Genomic DNA, 18500 nt, shown 5'->3' with positions numbered 1-18500 from the left:
CCACACTTTCAGCTGTGTCCCAGGTCTCACCCCAGGACAGGGCAGAGCCAGAGGTTCCCAGGGGAAGAGACTTAGATATCTGCACAGGGACAACCCACGGGGATTTGGGGTCACCAAAAAGGCAATTGGCAGCTCCCTCCTGGGCAGGGGGTTCTTTGCAACAGGGGTACACAGATGATGCTCAGGCGAGGGGGATTTGGGCTCACAGGCAGAACTGAAAGCAGATGACAGAGGCAAAGACTTTACTCCCTGAGCCCCTCTATGCACCAACCTGGGACCCAGCATCCCCAGGCCAGACTCACACGTTTGCACCAGTGTTTGTATTTTAACTGGAGAAGAAACAGATGAACAGATGTTTCCAGTACAATAAAAAAGCACAAAGCCTGTCCCTGACTGGTTGAAAGGGAGCCTGGCAATAATCTGAGGTTTATTCAGCCTCATGGCTCTCTCTGGTGTGAAAATGGGGCTGAAAGTATCACCATGTGCTCAGGGTCTGGGCAGTGACAGGCAGTGCTGAGGGCAGGACTCGGGATGCTCTCAGACACAGTTCTCTTCATCCACAACCAGGGTATGGCTCCTGGAGGGATCTCTAACTGCTGGGCACTGCTGCCACCTGGGAACAAAAGGATGAAAAGTGCATCCAGGCTGGCAGCAGGCAACAGTAGCATCTCCTGGCCACTGATGCTCTGATACCTGGAGCCATGCTCAGACCTGTGGCCAACTAGGTGGACAACATTGGGCGGCACTCAAGGTCCAGCACAAGGTGATGCACATGGGGTGCATAGGACTTCACTGGCTCGATGTGCAGAATGCTAGTGCACCACAGCTGCCCATGCAGCTCTACGAGCAACTCCTGGATCCGTGCTGCTGTGGCTTCAGCCCACGTCTGCCACTCGGGTCTGATCCTGGCACCCAGTGTCTCCTTCTCACGGTCCTCCTTTGGGTCTTGTGCCTCTCCATCACAGTTGGCTGCCTCTGGAGACGCCTGCTCAGCCTGCAGGACTGGGGTCTGTGATTGGGCTGGCACAGGGAGACTCTCCACATTGTGGTGGATGTGGAGAACCCCACCTGTGCTCTTCTTCAGGACTCGGCAGGCCACTGGCCAGCCTTCCTCAGAGCTGGGAATCAGCCCTAGGTTCACCCGGTCTGCTACATCCTGCAGCTCCAACTGGAAAGAGAGGGAAGGTGAAGGGGATGCTATGTGGGGACAGGGGGTCTGTGGCTGGGTGGCAGTGCTCACCTGCCGGCTGTCCCCGTGGTGGACATGGCAGCGGTCCTGCACACCGTTCAGAGCCAAGTTCCTCCGCAGGGCCTCCACGGCATGGCCATTCCACTCGCAGGCATGGGCAAAGGCAGCCTCTGCGTGAACCAGGAACGGCAGCGTGAAATAGCCGATGCCTAGGGACAGGAGGTGGCAGTGACTGAGGACAGGGTTTGGGCACCACGAGGGATCCATGCTTCTAGCCCAAGGCAGGGCAGGATGCAGACTGCCACTCTGACTCTCTTAATCTGCTTTGCTCTGTGTTGGAACAAGCCCAGATGCTGAGAAAATGGAAATTCATCCTTCCTTCCTCTGCAAAAGCAGAATCTGTCTTGACAAACGCTTACAGAGGAGCTTATTTTGCTGTCAGGCCTTGGCCATTAGCTTGAGACATGCCTTGAGCTCAAAACCTGCTTCCACTCTGTGCAGAAAGGCCCAGACTACTATTTATTTTAATGGATCTAGAGCAATTTTCTGAGTGCCACATCCTTTCTGTGTGGCACAAACTGGAAGCACTAACTAGCCTAAGCACAAACCAGCAGCTCTCTTGACATGCAAATGCTTGATGTGATCTTCCCAGTCATCTGATAGCACAGGAAGCTTCAGTCAGCACCCACTTGTCATGCAAGCACATCAGCACAGGTTCAGGACATCTCCAGGAGCTTTTCAAAAACAGTATCAAGGGCAAATCTTTGCCCTGCCTCCAAATGGTTCCCATGATCAGACCAGCTACAGGGCAGTGCTCTGCAGAGCCTGAGTACAAGGTCATCTTGAGTGTTCAAAGGCAACTGAGACATAGGCAGTGCAGCAGTGCCAGGTTAGCTGAGGGTTCACAGATGGGGCAGCAGCTCTAAGCCTAGGTATTTTTCTAGTCCAGGCTGGAAATCATGTTTCACATCCACCTGGATGCCACTGGTACTCGAATCACTGCTCCCTCCCTGCCTGTCTCTTCAGTCCTGCCCTGCCAAAGCCCTCCACCATCCCTGTTACCTGCATAGAGATCTACCAGGACCTCCCCGGAGCAGGGCAGTGAGGCTACCCTCAGCTTCTCTCTGATGTTGCCCGCTGAGAACATGCACTTGGTCACGTCGAACGTGTACCTGGGAAACATCACCGGCCTGGTGAGGGCAGCCCCTTGCCTGCACCGGCTACATCCTGCACCATGGCCCCTGCCTACCTGATCCCATTGTCCACGTGCTCCACCCAGCCATCCTGGCCCAGCAGCAGGGTGACACTGGGGGACCGCATCCCATCCGGCAATACTCGTCCTTGCCTGGCCAGCCGCTGGGCACCCAAAGCCGAGGCAACTGTCTCCCACAGCACTGGACCTGCAGCACACCCATTCCAGGAGCTTTGGGAAAGGCCAGGGCAGCTCTGTGGGCAGAATTTGGGCAGGCAGACCCTGCTCCCTCTTACCCATGTTCTCCCACTGTGCAGCCCTGAAGCTGTCCTCACTCAACAGGACCAGGTCCCCATGCCGCTGCCAGGCATGGGGCACATCACGCTCCAGCTCCTCTGACCAGCTCTCACCCAGCAACTGCTGCAGCTCCTCCCGCAGCTTCTGGGCAGGTGTCTGCCGGTGAACTCTCCTGGAAGGCACAGGGTCCTGTGGGAGGGAGGCACCATGTGGGGTCGAGACCCCACTGCCCCACAGCAGGGCTCAGTGTATGAAGTCTCTCCCAACCTGGATCTGGACCAGGTCACAGGGTATCTCCTGGGGCAGCCACAACTGGGAGAGCTTCTCCTCCAGTACAGGCAGGGCCACGTGTCCCCCCTGCACCTTCTGTAGCCGGTAGCACCTATCCAGCAGCTGCTCCCTTTCCAAATGCTCCCTGCAAGGCCAAGGCATGGTCAGGTCCCCCCAGCCCTGCAGCCATACCACTAAGAAGAGATTGCTGCCTCAGGTGCAGAACCACCCTTCTGAACTCTCTTCCTGGCTAGTTCTGCCTGCCCTGTGGCACAGCAGCCATGGGGCTCCCATTCCCTCTTGCAGGCTCACCTGAGGCGCTGGGCAAACTGTGGCTCCGTGGCCAGAGCGGGAATGGAGATGGGCACATCCCTGGCTTCCATCCTGCCAAGTCTCAGGATGGAGGAACACCACCTGTAAGGGGGACACTGTCTGCCAGCAGGCACGAACCGTCAGGCTCACAACGGGCAGGAGGGAGACAGGGTCAGTGTGGGTCTCTGGCACCACCACGCTGGGGACATTGGAGTCCTAGCTGCAGCCCGGGGCAGGGGGCTGGCTGCCCTGGAATTGCTGTGGGATGACTGGGGATGGGGTGACCGGAGAGGTGGGGTACCCCAGGGGGATGAGAGAATGCAGCGCCCAGTGGGCTGGGGTGGCTGGGGGCGGCGTCCCAGGGGATGAGGTGCTCTGGGGTGAGGTTGGGGTGCTGCACTGAGGGGGGCGTTTGACAGTGGGGTGCTCCGGGAGGTGGTGTGCCCGGGGCGTGGGGATGAGCGGGGGGGCAGGTTCTCTAGAGCTGGGGTATTCTAGGGGTGGGATGTCCCAGGGAACAGGGTGCCCGTGGGGATTAGGAAGATGGGGTGCCCTGGGAGTGAGGGTGGCGTTGAATAAGGGTTGGCGTGCCCAAGGATAGGGTGCCTCAGGGGATGGGCTACCCTAGGAGCGGGATACCTGTGCAACTACGCCCCAGGGCCGGTGCGCACAACAGTATCCCTGAGAGCGCGGGCCTGCCCCGGAAGCCAGCACCCCACGGCTGTCCCGAGAAGGAGCCCCCAAACACCCAGCACCCCTGGTCAGGCGCCCCGGCCGCCCCCGCCGCACTCCCGGTTCCTACCGAGCGCAGCGCGCAGGCAGCAGCGGTAAGGCTCAGCGTTTCCCGGCGGAGCGCTTTCCCCGCCGCGCCGCCGCCATGCTCGCTGCAGGCGCGGCGGAAGCGGGGGGACGGTGTGGGCGCGGGACCGGAAGCGGCGCGGAGGCCCGGGCGGCGGGATGGCGGGGCTGTCCGTGCGGGATCCTGCCGTGGATCGCTCCTTGCGCTCCGTCTTCGGTGAGCGCCGAGGGCGCGGGGAGAAGGCGAGGATGGGCGGGCGGGCAGGGGGGCGAGCGGGCGGGTAGGGCGTGCGGGCGGACCAACCGAGCCCTCCCCGCCGCTCGGGCTCGGTGTCGGTGCAGCCCTCGGTCCCCGCGCTGATTGGCGGCTGCCGTCTCTCATCCACAGTGGGGAACATCCCGTACGAAGCCACAGAGGAGCAGCTGAAGGACATTTTCTCAGAGGTTGGGCCTGTGGTCAGCTTTAGGTGAGAAACGGCTGCCGGCCTCTCGGGCTCCCCTGGGCAGCGTGAGCACATCTCGGCCCGAGCCCCTGTGCAGGCCGGGCTGTGCAGAGCCAGTCTGCGGGCTTTGAGGGGGTTGTGAGGCTGTAGAGCTGTGCTCGGCTTGCTGAGGGCCTGTGTTGAGGGCTCCCGGACATGCGGAGCAGAATGGCCCGGGCACTGCAGCATGAATGTGGGCACACTATTGCGGCTGGAGGGAACTGCCCTGCTGTGGCATGGAGCTGGAGCAGATAAGTCCTTTGGTCCTGATCAGGCTCCGTGCAGTGAAATGGGAGTGCAGATCGGGAGCATCCTTGGGGCACTGCAAGGGTTGTTTTCCTGACATGGCACCAGGCTTTGGAGAACTCTCAATTAAGGGCTTAGGAGCTGCAGGAGCAGCCAGCCCAGTCCTGTGTCCGCAGGAGCTGCCTTCATGGGGTCACAGAAAGCACTGATGGCCTTCCTGGACTTTGGGAGTTTTCATAGAATCATGGAATTGTTTGGGTTCGAAGGGACCTCAAGTATCATCCAGTTCCAACCCCTCTGCCCTGGGCAGGGCCACCTCACACTAGAGCAGGTTGCCCAAAGCCACATCCAGCCTGGCCTTAAAAATCTCCAGGGATGGGGCCTCCACTACCTCCCTGGGCAACCTGTTTCAGTGTCTCACCACTCTCATGGTGAAAAACTTCTTCCTAACATCCAATATGAATCTATCCAGTTCTAGATTTTTTCCATTCCCCCTAGTGCAATCGCTACCTGACATCCTAAAAAGTCCCTCCCCAGCTTTCTTTTAGGCCCCCTTAAGATACTGGAAGGCCACAATAGGAATAAGGTTCCCTCAGAGCCTTCTCTTCTCCAGGCTGAATAGCCCCAACTCCCTCAGTCTGTCCTGGAGAGGTGCTCCAGTCCCTCTAGTCATCCTCATGGCCCTCCTAGGGCCATGCTCCAGCACCTCCACATCTTTACACCTATCGATCTGGATCCAGGAGGGGGTTTCACTCTGGTTTAGGGCTGAGTGTTGTACACCTTGCCTTGACCTTGGTACTGTCACTCTGCTCCCTGGCACTCCTGTCATGTACCCTGATAGTTCCTTCCCAAACGCTGGGAAGCTGTAGGGTCTGCACACTTCTGGATGCCTGTGCAGCCCTCAGTGTTGGTGGTCTTCTGCTCACTCTGCAGGCTGGTGTATGATAGGGAGACAGGCAAACCAAAGGGCTATGGCTTCTGTGAGTATCAAGACCAGGAGACGGCCCTCAGTGCCATGCGGAACCTGAACGGGCGGGAGTTCAGCGGGAGAGCCCTGCGTGTTGACAATGCAGCCAGTGAGAAGAACAAGGAGGAGCTGAAGAGTGAGTGCATTTTGGGGATAGCACACTGGTGTTGTGCTGGGCCTGGCCTTTTCAGTGTTAAAAAGCTTGCGTCTTCTGCAAGGCTGGTGAAGTGGAGACCTCGTGGAGCTGACCTGCTCCAAGTGATGTACCAGGGAGTTTTGCAGAGGGAAGCGTGGGCTCAGCTCTGTGTTTGCTCTCTCAGATGATCCCCCTGTTTTCACTGGTTCCCCATTTGCTGTGGTGCTCAATTCTGAGGAGCCCTTTAGAAACAGCTGTTTCATGTTGCTGTATGAGGTCACAAACTCTTTTTTCAGGTTTGGGTACAGGTGCACCCATCATAGAGTCACCCTATGGGGACCCTGTCAATCCCGAAGATGCCCCCGAGTCCATCAGCCGGGCAGTAGCCAGCCTGCCGCCCGAGCAGATGTTTGAGCTGATGAAGCAGATGAAGGTGAGTGGGGAGCTGCAGTCTCAGTGTGAGCACAGCTTTTACCACTGCGCCCTCTGCCCCTGTTGTGCCTTGTAAGAGCTCTGATTTGCTTGTCTCCTCAGTTGTGTGTCCAGAACAGCCCCCAGGAAGCCAGGAACATGCTGCTCCAGAACCCCCAGCTGGCTTATGCCCTGCTGCAGGCCCAGGTGGTCATGAGGATTGTTGACCCGGAGATTGCTCTGGTTTGTTCTTTGCTGCCTCACCCAGGGTTGATAGGATATTGGTGGCAGTCTGTTGTGGAGAGGGGATGGAAGAGGACTCCTTTCTCCTTCTTATGCCTCTAGAAAATCCTGCACCGTCAGACCAGTGTTCCTCCTCTGATCCCAGGCAACCAGCAGGCAGTGCCAGGGCCAGGGCCTGGGCCAGGACCAGGGCCTGGGCCAGGACCAAACGCCCAGCTGAACCCGCAGAACACCCCCTCGTCCCAGCCACAGCCCATAGTAAGAGCCTTGCGATGCGTGTGCTGTGCTGGGGGTAAGTGGGCACTGCTGGCACCAGCTCTCCCAGCTGGGGTGCCCGTGCCCAGGTGACAGGGCTTCCCTGAGGTCCGGTTTCTCTCCTGGGCAGGGTGGGATGCACGTGAATGGTGCTCCTCCTCTGATGCAGCCGCCCATGCAGGGAGGAGTGCCAGCCCCAGGACAGATGGCAGCCCCTGTGCAGGGCCCAGGCCCCGGCCCCATGGCTCCGGGAGGTGAGTGCATGGGGTATGGCTGAACGGTGCCCTGGGCACATGGGTCCTGCAGACAGCCCTCCTTTACCTGTCCCCTAACCAGAGGGTCTGGCCCTGTGAGAGCACATATAGGTGCATGGCATGTGTTGTGGTTGTGGCTGCTGCCATTGGCAGTCCAGACAGTTGGCTTGTCTCTGTGAGGGACCAACACCCAGAAAATAAACCTGGATGCTCTCTGAGGAGCTATGAGAGGGGAGTTGTTTGGGGCCAAAGTAACCTGTTTTTTATGCAGAGATGGCTGAGGAGGGATATGATCTTTGCCTGTTCCCTCTCAGGTGGGATGCAGCCGCAGGTTGGGATGCCAGGTGGAGGTCCGGTCCCCTTGGAGCGTGGACAAGGTAAAAGAGTTGTCGGTCAGTGCTCTTTGTCACATCAGCCTTGCTCCAAAGGGGAGCCTGGTTACTGGGGCTGAGCAGTGCCTGTGCCAAGACCCCCTGCCAGCCACCTGCAGCCTTGCCTGCTCTGGGCCTGAAGCAGCTCAGCTCCTGCAACACTGGGCTGTACCCAGGTTCGTTTACTTAGGCACAAGGCTTCCAGGGCCCCACCCCATGCACCAGTTTGCTCTGAGCTTGTGCTGCCCAGTGTTGTGCAGGCATGCCCTGGAAAGCAGCAGATCTGCCCTATCCCTGCAGAGCCCCAGCGAGCAGGGCTTGACTGTGTTTTCCTGCTCTTTGTGAGCCTGTGCCTGTCCCTGTGCTTGTGCGGGCGGGCAGAGCTTGCATTTCTCTGGTCCTTGTGCTCTTCTGCCGCCTGGGTGTGCTGGGAAGCAGCCTGTGCTGCTGCTGCCGCTCCTGCTTGCATCCTCTGGTGCTCCCCGCACCGTGCCCAGCAGAGGGAGCTGGGCCCTCGCTTCTGTTTGCAGCGGCGAGTGCGAAGCTTGGCAGGGGTTTCCCAGGCAGGGCAGGCTTGGCTTTCCCTCCGCAGGCACGGTCTGTGCGGCCCAGCCCCGGAGCCCGGTTCCTTACATTTCACAGGCTGTGTGACTGCCCCATCCAGCCACGTGCTGGTGTTAGCACAACCAAGGCCTTCCTGCTCTCCTGGTCACAAGGCACGCAGGCATTTGACCCCTCTATTGTCTTGACCCATACCCCAGGCCTTGCTTCAGCAATGTGGCAAACCTGTTCTGAGATCCTCTGATCTTAGGTGCTTAGGAGCAGCTGACTTGTTTTTCTTCAAGGTGGACATCATCTTCCTGAGAGCAGCCTGGCAGCTCTTGGCTTACAGAAGGTTTTGGAGAGCAGACAGAAAGCTGGCACTGTGGAGTGCTGTGGGAAGCTGTGGGCAGGGGTAGAAGCAGGCTGTGCGTTGTGGGGTGCAGCGTGGCCCCACAGAGTGCTGTTTCTCTTGGCAGGTTGTTCTGCCCTGCACATTCATGCAGAGAGCGAGGGAAGGGCCGTGCCGAGCTGGCTGTCACACCTGTGGTTTCAGACGTGGCATTAATGGAAGAAGTTGATAAAGCCAGACCTGTAGCATGCAGCATGTTCCCTGCAGGTTTTCCAGGGCGCTTGAGAGAGCAGAGATGATCCTGCAGGCAGTACTGTCCCCCAGGCTGGGTGCATGTGTGCATACACTATTTACGTGTCTGCTCTTCTCCCTCTTTTCCTGCTGCCTGCCCAGGGAACCTGCAGCTCTCGCCCGTGGGACCTGCCAGGCCTGCGTCTATCGAACGCGTTCAAGGTATCCCAACGCCTGCCAGCTCCGTCCTGCCTGGAGCTTGTGGAATGTGCAGAGAGCAGCTTTCGCCCCGCTTGCTCAGGGCTGGGGACTGGTCTGTCACTGTGTAGTCTAATAGGGTTACGAGGAGGAGGCAAGATTTCCTGCAGGGCTGGAGGAGACAGCAGGCTAGTACTGTGCACAGAGGGCCACCAGTGGAAAAGGAGAGCCTGCTCGGAGAGGGCCTTTGCTTGGAGCCAGCCCACTTTCACACCTTGCTGCCAGGATCCTTCCAGGTCTTGCTTTGCTCCTAGCCCCATGTCAGGCTGTTGATGCCTGCAGTGGTAGATATTGCCATAGGGGTACCCACGCGTGATTTGGTCGCATGGTGCCATGATGAGCCTGAGGGAGAGTCAAGAGAGGGATAAAATCAGCAGCCAGGGAACAGGCTTTGGTGCACTTGGGCTTGTGTGAAAGACTGCTCTTGCAGCAATCAGCATGGTGAGGCTGCCCCGCACCCCAGCCCCGAGAGTGCTGGAGGACAGGCTTAGCACAGCACTGGTCATGCAGATCCTCATGAGCTCTTGTGTGTCTCCCTGGCAGTGCCCATGCCAGACCCGAGGGCCCCTATGCAGCGTGGACCTCTACCTGCTAGTGGCCCGCCACCCCGAGGCCTTTTGGGAGATGCCCCGAATGACCCTCGTGGAGGGACCCTGCTCTCAGTCACTGGAGAAGTGGAGCCAAGGTGAGGGGAGAGGGAAGGAGAGGAGCTCTTGGCACTGTCCTCTGCCCAAGGGTAACCTCTCACTGAGGACAGGGATGGCACCAGCCTTCTGGGAGTCACTGCTGCCTGGTCGGAGGTGCGTGCTGCCGACCGTGGGGACAGACCTGTTTCCCCAGGGATGGGGCATCCCCGGGAGTGGCAGCAGCCTTGTGGCATGGGGCTAAGAGCACCCTTCTCTGTGCCAGCCTCACCCTCCTCCCCTGTGTCCGGCTTCGGGGGCATTCCTAGCACTCTGCCCAGACCGTGCCAAGCCAGTGTCTGATTCACACTCTTGCTTTTTCTCCTCCTCCTGCTTTGCTCTCCTCGTCTCTCTGCGTCAGAGGTTACCTTGGGCCACCCCACCAGGGAGCCCCTATGCACCATATGCCTGGTCATGACAGCCGTGGCCCCCCCCATGAGATGAGGGGGGGACCCATGGGAGAACCCCGACCACTGATGGGAGAGCCACGGGGGCCCTTGATGGATGCTCGAGGTGAGAGAGGGGGCATGAAGGGTGGCTTAAAGCATACAGACAAGGAGAGTGGAGCTCACTGCCCCGAGGCAAGCTGTAGGATGGGGGTTTGGGTAGTGAAATAACTGACTCGAAGGGCAGGGAGGAACAGCAGCAGGGCAAGGGGCTTTCTCCAGGCATGTCTCCTCTGCCCCCAACCCTGCAGCTTCCAGGCATTTACTAGCCCTCCCAGGCAAAGGAGGTAGCAGGCTCGCACCCTGTGGCGCTGCTCCCTTGACAGCTCTGCCTTGTCTTTCCTCTGCAGTCGGAAGAGATCCCCGAGGGCTGGAGCCACGAGGATTGGAGCCACGGGGGCTGGAGCCCCGAGTGATGGAGGCACGAGCCCTGGAGGCACGAGGCTTGGAGCCACGGGTCTTGGAGACACGAGTGCTGGAAGCCAGGGCCATGGAGGCCAGGGTCATGGAGCCCCGGGGCCTGGAGCCTCGGGGGCCTGGTCCCAACCCACGTGGCCCCATGCCTGGTGGAATACAAGGTCCTGGGCCACTTAATATGGGAGCCAGTGGCCCACAGGGGCCCCGCCAGGTATTCACAACATCCCTGCTCAGATGGTTGGGCACCAATGGTGTCTTGTAGATTGGGGCTGGGTGGAGGATGTGATTGTGTCCTGCAGCAGCTACAGAAGGGAGTGCATCCTGCAGAGCAGCACCTCTGGGAAGATCAAAGTCTGAGTCAGTGGCTTTCTGAGGGGATTGAGGACATTTATGCCATCTCCCCAGGCACTGCCCATCTGCTGGGAGCAGGACAAGGTTCAGGCCTCCCTCCACCGCTTCCTGATGTACAGGAAGGAGAGCAGCATTTGAGTGAGAGCAGAGCATGTAAAACGCACAGTAGCCTGTCTCACTTTATGCTTAAGCACCTTCAGACTGATTGAGGGCATCCATCTGATACCTGCTTTTATGTTCCTGTATTTGTATGGCTGAGTCCAGAGGTCTCTTGGGCCTTACCTCCTGTTGTGCCCACAGGTTCCTAACATGGCAGGGGCAGGCATGCAGGGAGGAGGCATTCCTGGGGCAGGGGTTCAAGGAGCTGGTCAGCCTGGAGGCTTTAGCCCTGGACAGAGCCAGGTCACCCCACAGGATCATGAGAAGGTGAGAAAACAAAAGGGCAAGACAGTGGGAGCAGCACTTCCTGTGTGCCTTCCAGTGTCAAGAACAGCCCCTTCCTGGCTCCGGTAATGCATGGCTGCTCCAGCAGGACACATCTCTGATTCCTCCCTCTCCTCTGCCCACAGGCAGCCCTGATCATGCAGGTTCTGCAGCTGACGGCAGACCAGATCGCCATGCTGCCCCCGGAGCAACGGCAGAGCATCCTTATTCTAAAGGAGCAGATCCAGAAGTCCACAGGGGCTCCCTGACAGGTAACGTTCCTTACCCAGCCTTGGCCTGAGCCTGCTGCCTGTCAGTGAATCTGGGAGCTGCTCAGGGTGAGGCTCTGTCCTGCTTTTCCTCTCCATACCAGGGCTCACTCTTCCCCCCTTCCTTCTCACAGGCCTGGCAGGCACGTGGTGGAGATGCCATGCACTGGGACAGAGGTGATACTTCATGGCAGCTGCTTTCCTCAGCTGTCTGAACTGATACTGCGTTTTGGGCGAGGTTTCTCCTCCCCTGCTAACACTTTCCTCTCCTGTTCACCCTTTTTTCCTGTGTGTATATTTTACAGTGTTTGAAATAAAGTGGGAGGAGGGTTTGAGTAAAGCTGTGTCTGGCTGCCAGAGTGGAGGCCAGAGTGGGGCTGCTGGGAACAGCCTGGCCTGGCTCCAGGCTAGTCCAAACCACCCCTCCCTTCTCCTCAGCACGAGGGCAAGAGGCACTCGTGGGGCTTTGCCGTGCTGTGCTGGTTGCAGCTGTTCTCAGGGCTGTAGGTGAGGGACAGGACAGGGAGCTCGGCTTTCTGTGCCCACTGACCAGCTGGGAAGGGCTCTGTATCCGATTGCTGTATCGTTTACCAGGCCAACCTGCTCGGGCAGGCTGGGTTTCCCCTCTTCTCTCCATGTGCTCAAGTGGAATTTGTTGCCTTTGCTTGAGCTGCATTTGAAGTTGGCCTGCTGATTAGGGGACTAGAACATTGCTCTTATAAGGAAAGACTGAGAGAATCCTGTCTTTTTAGTCTGGAAGAGAGAAGACTGAGGGGGGATGTCTCAGAAATGCTTACAAATACTTAAGAGGGTGGGTGTCAGAAGAATGATGGTGCCCTGTGGTGCCCAGTGACAAGACAAGGGGGTAACAGGCACAAACTTGAACATAAGTTCCATGAGGAGGAACTACTTTAATTCAAGGTGATAAAGCACTGGAAAAGGCTGCCCAGTGAGGTGGTAGAGTCTCTATCTCTGAAGACATTCAAAACCTGCCTGGACATGTTCCTGTGTGACCTTCTTTAGGTGAACCTGCCTCAGCATTGGGGTAGGACTCTGATCTCCAGAGCTGCCTTCCACTCCCTACCATTCTGTGATTCTGTGCACTGGTGTGTGCCTGGTAGGGAGTGCAGGCTGGCTCGGGGGGGTGTTAGTGGGCCCCTGCAGAGGGGAATCCCTAGGTCACCACAGAGGGTTTTATTGCAAAGGAAAGCAGGTTTTATTTACCCATGTATGCAAAAGATTGTTTAAACCCAGAGGGGCACACTTGGCCCCCAGTGCCTGCTCAGTGTGCCCCTCCTGTCCCCATTCCCATCCTGCAGTTCTGCCCAGCCCGCTGGGTCATTCTGGCTGCATCCCACTGCTCCAGCAGCATGTTCCTCTGGTTTCTCAACTTGGGGGGGCTCTGCAGAGCTGCAGGCCCATTACCACCTTGAGAAATCCTTGTAGATTAGCAGTCTTTGAACCTGGAGTTTCTCATGGAAGGAGTACCTTGCCATGTCTTGCCTGGCTCTGGTGCGTGCACTTCTCAGCAGTTTACCTCGAGCCATGCTCTGGCATGAAGGGTGAGGCCAGATAGGCAAAGTCCCAGGTTGGCATCCCAACCAGGCTTCCACTTAGAAGTTCTCCTTGTTGAAGTAAAACTGGACTTTCCTGGGGTCCAGGCTGGAGTGCTGGTGGCAAGACTTCTGCAGGCTCTTTGCCAAGGCCCCTGGCCCACAGAGAAACACACCAACCACTGACCTGTACACAGCACGGGGATGTCAGTATGGGGCAGGGAAAAGTGATGAAGAGTTTTTTCAGGTCCCTGCAACCTACACAGGATAAACACACCCCTCCCAAAAGCCAGCACTGCCCAGCCCAGTTCTGGGTGCCAGGGAGTAGGGGTTGCCTCCCAGATCCAGCACCCTGCCTGGCTCTCACCTGGGGTGGGCTGCAGCCACTGCTGCAAACTCCGTGTTCCACATGGGCCGCCCAAAGATGGTTTTGTGCCTGAGGCCTGTCACTGTGTCCACAGCAGTGTCAAAGTGGAATGCCACGTTGTTGGCCTGGGCATAGAGGGGACAGTCAGCACCCCGACCACCTGCCATGAGCCTCACCACAAAGGAGCATCCATTGCATGTGCCCACTGAACACCAGCCCTGAACTTCCTCCCCACAAGCCATTGATATGCTTGCCCTATGCCTCCTGCCTGCCTGGCCACCCCATGTCTCCCTTGCAGTCATTCCTTGCAGTCAACTCACGATGCTGGTGTTCCAGCCGGTGAGGAAGAGCCGGTAGGTGAGAAAGTCTGCCTTGCCCGATTCAGCCATCTTCTGCTCCAGAGAGGCAAGCAGGTCATTGAACCAGGCAAAGGCTTCTGTGTCCCGGCAGAGCCAGTAGAAGTAGATCTGAGATGCAAGGAAAGAGGAGTTGGTAAAGGTGGAGCAGAGCAGGAAGTGATAGAAGGATACGATGTCAAGGACTGGGAAGCTCAGCATGGAGGAACTCACAGGTGGTCCTCTGGGGTACCCCATACCTTCTTGGTCTTTAGAGTCTGATCGGCCTGCTGGAACTTGTACCAGATGGACTTCAGGATGGAGGCGAAAGGAGTGACGCCAATGCCCGCTCCCACCAGCATGGCCACCTCGTATTGGAACACATCTTCGCTGGCCGTGCCAAAGGGGCCGTCCACCTCGATCCTGGCCAAAAGAGGGCCTGGGTAACAGGGACAAGGGAGGCCCAAATTCCTGGGGTGGTCCATTCAGGTGCTCCCCAGTCTACCTGGGCTTCTGCTGCTGGAAGGTGTCGATGAGACGCTCTGTCCAGTCGCCAGCTGCCCGGACATGGATGGAGAAGAAGTCCTCCTCAGGTGCTGAGGTGAGGGTGAAGGGATGCCACTCCAGCAGGGAGATGGCAGGGCAGTTGACAAAGATATACTGCCCCACTTCCATGCGGAAGCCCCTCTTCTGCATCTGCAGCTCCAGCACACGGGCAGGGTGCATGACTACCTGTGGGGCAGGGACAGGGCTTAGTGTCCAGCCTGACTCTTATCCCTGGGCAAGGGGCTATGGCAGAGTCCCCTGCCCACCTTGCCATGGCCACCCATGCAAAGAGCTGTGGCACCAGTGGCTGTGAGGGAAGGAACTGGCAGCAGGTACAGGCTCCTGCATCACCCACCTTGGTGACAACCACCTTCTGCTGTGCACGCCAGATCCGCAGGATCCGCTCAAAGATGTAGAGGAGGACAGGGGCCAGAACCCACTTCCAGGACTGCAGGGATGGAGGAGAGTAAAGGGTTGTGGAGGGCCAGGGCTGGATCATCCCAATGAAGGGCTTCTCCACCTGTAGTGATCTCAGAGCTGCCCTACCTCTGCAGGAATGCTCCCAAACTCAGGGTCTTTGCAGCAGCCGTGCCAGCAGTTCTCCTCCTTCTGTGTGAGATAGCGGGCACAGCGATGGGGGTGCACCTCCTCCATGCTCTCCTCTGTCTGCCCCCGCACCAGCCCACTGAAGGGAGGCAAGGGGTGAGCCCGGCGCCAGCTTTTGCCTCTCCTTCCCCTTCTGCTAGCCAGCTCTGGGCACAGGGAGTCCACAGCCCCACTGGATCCCCTCCAGGGCTGCTCAGCAACCCCCCAGGGCGTTGCCCCACTGGAGGTCACTGTGCCTGTGGGGAGTGGTGAGGAGCCTTACGCAATGCCGTGGATGACGAGGCCAGCAAAGTAGATGATGAAGAGGTGGTGTGTGTACCAGAAGACCTCGAAGTAGTTCCTGCGGATGAACTCTGTGGAGGATGTGACCATGAGGATGAGCACCAGGGTGATGATGACCCCCGTCAGCCCTGGGATGGTGGTGAAGGCCACATACTCGACGGTCTGCAGGGATGGCAGGATGGGTTAGGAAGGCAGAGGACAGGTGGTGGCAGGCAGCCGGATGCCAAGGCCAAGACTCACTGTCTGGTTGGAGTGGATGGGGTTCAGCCATTTGCTGCCTTGCAGGTGCATCTTGGAGAGGACAGCAGGGAGGCTGCCATCGTCAGCTTGCTGGCTGTGGTTGTATCGCTCCAAGTTGAAGAGGTGGGCGATGGTGTGTACAGCTGGGCAGGGAAGAAGCAGTCACCCACCTGGCTGCCTCCCAGTCCCCAACATGCCCCAGCCCAGTGCAGGGTGGTACCTGTGAGCAGGGCCAGCGCGTAGCCCACCAGCTTGTGGAAGGTGAGGTTGTGGTCCAGCTGCTTTCGCAGGGTCCGCCTGCAGCACTGCAGAGAGGGGCAGTGGTGTTGGGATGGGGATGGAGATGGGGACAGGAGCAGGGGTGGCCAGGAACAGGGGTGGCCACACTGGCTGTACTGCCACAGGGCACTTACTGAGCAGGTCCCACGGAGGAAGGAGAGGAGGTTGCGGCAGACAGGCAGCAGGATCAGCATGCTGTTGAAGTTGAGGCACTTGGCTGATGCTCGTGCCCACGCCAAGGCAGACTGGGGAGAGGAGGGGGATGAGTGCTGCTGTCCAGTGCCACAGATGGCTGTGTCTGCCTGCAGCCCTGCCACCCCCACAGCTCTGTCCAGCATGGTGCTGTGCTGGGACTGGGACAGGATGGAGCCATGTGATGCTGAGCTGGGACTGGGAGGGAGTGATGCTGAGCCAAGAGGAGTAGGAGGGGGTGATGCTGGGCTGGGACAAGATAGGTGCCAAGACAATGACCAGCATGGAGGAATGCCAGGCTGGGAAGTGGGATGGTGTGATGGAGAGCTGGAATAGAACGGGGAAGGGGTATGGGGCCTTCACTCTACTGCAGGAGGGCTCTGAGGATCATATATGCCCAGGTAGGGAGGGTGCCATGGGGGTCAACCTTACCCCAAGAATGGCCCTGGTGTAGAAGTACCGTGCATCACGATCAAAGAACAGAAAGTAGTAAGTGAAGAGAAAGATGTTGATGCCCAGCCAGGCCACCTGTGGGGAAAAGTTGCAGCCTCATGAGGGAGCTCTCTCCAGGACCCCTCTCACCCCATAGCACTCTTGAGTGGGTACAGCTGGAGGGCATCAGGACATGAAGTCCCCTCCTGTTTCCTTATCTGCTACAGGAACATGGATGGGGCTGGGACATGGGGCCAAAGGTGGGGAGAGATGTAGGAGTCTTGCAAAATAACTCTCTCGTCACCCAGCACCCTGTGCATCACCCATGCATGAGGAAGGAGGAAAGACAGGGGCAAGCAATGCCTTCATGGTGAGAGGACAGATCCAGAGGGTCCTGGCCAAGCAGGGAAGACTCTGGGAGGAGGAAATGTCACATGGAGCTCACCCAGCCCCACCACACTGTCATGCTCTGCCTAACCCTGCTGCACCCCACACCGGCCCCTCTCCCAGATGCTGATTTATTTCTTTTTTACAGAGCTCCCCAAACCACTCTGCTTTGTACATGCTTTGTGTTTGATGTGTGGTTTCCCTGCACCCCCCCTCCCCCCCAGAAAAAGAAAAAAGTTAATGAAAACATTCAATTAACCCAACTTTCTGCAAATCCCCATTTCCCCATTGCAGTCACAGGTCCTCAGGCAGTGCTGAGCAGCTGGCATGGTGCTGACTGGCCAAGCCCTGTAACACCAGCAGGGCTGCTGCACAGCACTGGAGGATCATCCCGATGCTGTGGGCTCCTTAATACTACAGATTTTTTCTGGTCAGAAGAGAGCTTTAAGATCATCGAGGCCACCCTTCAAGTCCAACCCTCCCAGTGCAGGTTCTCATGGGATCCTCCTGCTCACAGGGGGAGAGGAGGCACATGGGAGCCTCCCAGCCAAAGTGACATTTTTAAGTCTCACAGCGGGACCCCCTCTTTCACCTTGTGTTTCCCTGAAGTTTCCCAACCCCAGCCCTCCCCTGGCCATCCAGCCTTTGCAGGTTGGCTGTGCGGAAGGGATGCTTGTCCCTGTCCCCAGCCCAGCCCCATGACAGCCTGGCAGTCCACATTGCCCCCACGAGATGCCAGGGCTATGCCCAGACTGTGCCCCCCATAACCCCCTGCATAGCCCTCGCCCCTCCCGGCCGATGAGCTCCCTCAGCCCCACACACTCACGAGGACGGCAGCCGAGAACCAGTGGTTGACCAGCCAGTTGCCCATGGCATAAGGTCCCCGTGCCTGCCCGCCGCTGCCCGTCCGCCACCGCCTGCCTGCCCGCCCGTGTCCGCTCACCGTTTTATGGAGGCAGCAGGCGGTGCGACAGCGGCGGCTGCGGGAACGGCACCGCGGGGACTTTCCCCTGCGAAGCCTTTGAGGAAACGCCGGGCAGTTTCAAAGACCGTCTTCCAGGAAAGCAGGGCTGACCCCATCCACCAGCCCTGAAACTAGTTCCCCGCAGCTGAGTGCTGCAGGGCACGGGGCTACTCTTCTGGTTTCTCAGGAATATTTGGGAACAAATGAGGGTTGATTTTTTTAAGGTAGGGGTTTCCTGCTGGGAGGAAATCACGGAGGGTCAGTTCCTTGCCTGGCTCAGTAAATGTGCCACTCCCCAGCCCCTCACCAACCTCCAGTGCTGCTCTTTGACAAGAAAACCACCAAAAGAGGAGAAGCATTCCAGGGGTACTGCACTGTCAGGATCCGGACACAGGGATCCACTCCAGGGTGAGTGAATTAAGACTGAATGCCAGAAATTCTGGACCTCTGTGGGCACCCTCAGCCTGTCACCCAGCACATTTTAAACTGAGCTGACTCCATAAATGGTTGCACTCCTGTTTTGGGGCCAGGATGCCATCCTGATGCCACTCCACCATCTGCCCTTCCTCTCCTGCCTGCCCTCTGCTGTAGGGTCTGGAGCTTCACAGTGTCCAACACTCCTGCTAGGAACAGGGCCTCAAGCCTGGAGGAACAGGTTGGGCAGGATAGCTCCTTGCTGGCACGCCACGCTGCTCCTGGCCCACAGCCATGCCCACGCTGATGGAGGAGGTGCAGGATGAGGCCGTCCCCTATACCACCGTGCTTGTGCATTTTGTTTGCCCCACTGCAGGGCTTTACCCCCATACCTACTTCCCACTGGAACCACCCTGGCTTGATGCCCATGAGTGTGAACATGAGTGCTACGTGGGCAGCGGGTGTGTGCACCTATGCCAGCCCTGGCCAGCCTGTCCCCACCCTCTGCAT

The 18500-nt window shown here is 58.4% G+C and overlaps 3 protein-coding genes across 12 annotated transcripts; 1 reads left to right on the top strand and 2 right to left on the bottom strand.

The window, feature by feature from the left end:
• Positions 1-305: 305 nt before the first annotated feature.
• TRMT12 (tRNA methyltransferase 12 homolog) lies at positions 306-4144 on the bottom strand. Of its 7 annotated transcripts, none has more exons than XM_068151831.1 (7): positions 4063-4144; positions 3261-3362; positions 2946-3093; positions 2678-2850; positions 2439-2589; positions 2252-2361; positions 306-1398 (listed from the first exon to the last, which is right to left on the bottom strand). In XM_068151831.1, exons 2-7 carry the CDS (start codon positions 3316-3318, stop codon positions 722-724), a joined length of 1317 nt encoding a protein of 438 aa, XP_068007932.1. In that variant the 5' UTR covers positions 3319-3362; positions 4063-4144; the 3' UTR covers positions 306-721. The 7 variants fall into 7 exon arrangements, with proteins under 7 accessions (XP_068007932.1, XP_068007933.1, XP_068007927.1 ...); XM_068151832.1 differs by lacking the exon at positions 4063-4144 and having other exon boundaries at positions 306-1168; positions 1241-1398; positions 2678-2867; positions 3261-4003; XM_068151826.1 differs by having other exon boundaries at positions 306-1168; positions 1241-1398; positions 2252-2867.
• A 34-nt stretch (positions 4145-4178) lies between these two features.
• Positions 4179-11733, top strand: CSTF2 (cleavage stimulation factor subunit 2). 3 transcript variants are annotated; one of them, XM_068151812.1, is made up of 15 exons: positions 4179-4275; positions 4447-4525; positions 5720-5889; positions 6186-6322; positions 6424-6543; positions 6646-6801; positions 6929-7052; positions 7367-7429; positions 8709-8768; positions 9348-9489; positions 9849-10000; positions 10284-10561; positions 11002-11127; positions 11271-11396; positions 11528-11733. In XM_068151812.1, exons 1-14 carry the CDS (start codon positions 4218-4220, stop codon positions 11391-11393), a joined length of 1788 nt encoding a protein of 595 aa, XP_068007913.1. In that variant the 5' UTR covers positions 4179-4217; the 3' UTR covers positions 11394-11396; positions 11528-11733. The 3 variants fall into 3 exon arrangements, with proteins under 3 accessions (XP_068007913.1, XP_068007915.1, XP_068007916.1); XM_068151814.1 differs by lacking the exon at positions 8709-8768; XM_068151815.1 differs by lacking the exons at positions 8709-8768; positions 9348-9489; positions 9849-10000.
• Positions 11734-12298: 565 nt separating this feature from the next.
• Positions 12299-18460, bottom strand: NOX1 (NADPH oxidase 1). Of its 2 annotated transcripts, none has more exons than XM_068151817.1 (13): positions 17439-18460; positions 16226-16321; positions 15736-15846; positions 15543-15627; positions 15323-15465; positions 15063-15244; positions 14741-14879; positions 14550-14642; positions 14154-14380; positions 13909-14071; positions 13634-13780; positions 13314-13438; positions 12299-13133 (listed from the first exon to the last, which is right to left on the bottom strand). In XM_068151817.1, exons 1-13 carry the CDS (start codon positions 17481-17483, stop codon positions 13007-13009), a joined length of 1683 nt encoding a protein of 560 aa, XP_068007918.1. In that variant the 5' UTR covers positions 17484-18460; the 3' UTR covers positions 12299-13006. The 2 variants fall into 2 exon arrangements, with proteins under 2 accessions (XP_068007918.1, XP_068007917.1); XM_068151816.1 differs by having other exon boundaries at positions 17888-18460.
• Between the last annotated feature and the right edge of the window lie 40 nt (positions 18461-18500).

The sequence above is a fragment of the Melanerpes formicivorus genome, unplaced genomic scaffold (assembly GCF_026170545.1).
Source record: "Melanerpes formicivorus ecotype bairdi unplaced genomic scaffold, bMelFor1.0.p_v2 SCAF_22, whole genome shotgun sequence".
NCBI classification, from domain to species: Eukaryota; Metazoa; Chordata; class Aves; order Piciformes; family Picidae; genus Melanerpes; species Melanerpes formicivorus.
This window is presented reverse-complemented; position numbering and strand designations above follow the sequence as displayed.

Bases quoted from the DNA above. Each gene is read 5' to 3' on its own strand.
- TRMT12 (XM_068151826.1), bottom strand. From the start codon at position 3,331: ATGGAAGCCAGGGATGTGCCCATCTCCATTCCCGCTCTGGCCACGGAG. The intron at 2,868-2,945 runs GTTGGGAGAGAC...TCCCTCCCACAG, and splicing joins GTGACCTGGTCCAGATCCAG to GACCCTGTGCCTTCCAGGAG. The intron at 1,169-1,240 runs GTGAGCACTGCC...CTCTCTTTCCAG, and splicing joins ACCACGGGGACAGCCGGCAG to TTGGAGCTGCAGGATGTAGC.
- NOX1 (XM_068151816.1), bottom strand. From the start codon at position 17,935: ATGCTTCTCCTCTTTTGGTGGTTTTCTTGTCAAAGAGCAGCACTGGAG. The intron at 15,466-15,542 runs GTACCACCCTGC...TTCCCTGCCCAG, and splicing joins CGCGCTGGCCCTGCTCACAG to CTGTACACACCATCGCCCAC. The intron at 15,245-15,322 runs GTGAGTCTTGGC...CCATCCCTGCAG, and splicing joins CCATCCACTCCAACCAGACA to ACCGTCGAGTATGTGGCCTT.
- CSTF2 (XM_068151812.1), top strand. From the start codon at position 4,218: ATGGCGGGGCTGTCCGTGCGGGATCCTGCCGTGGATCGCTCCTTGCGC. The intron at 4,276-4,446 runs GTGAGCGCCGAG...TCTCATCCACAG, and splicing joins CTCCTTGCGCTCCGTCTTCG to TGGGGAACATCCCGTACGAA. The intron at 9,490-9,848 runs GTGAGGGGAGAG...TCTCTGCGTCAG, and splicing joins ACTGGAGAAGTGGAGCCAAG to AGGTTACCTTGGGCCACCCC.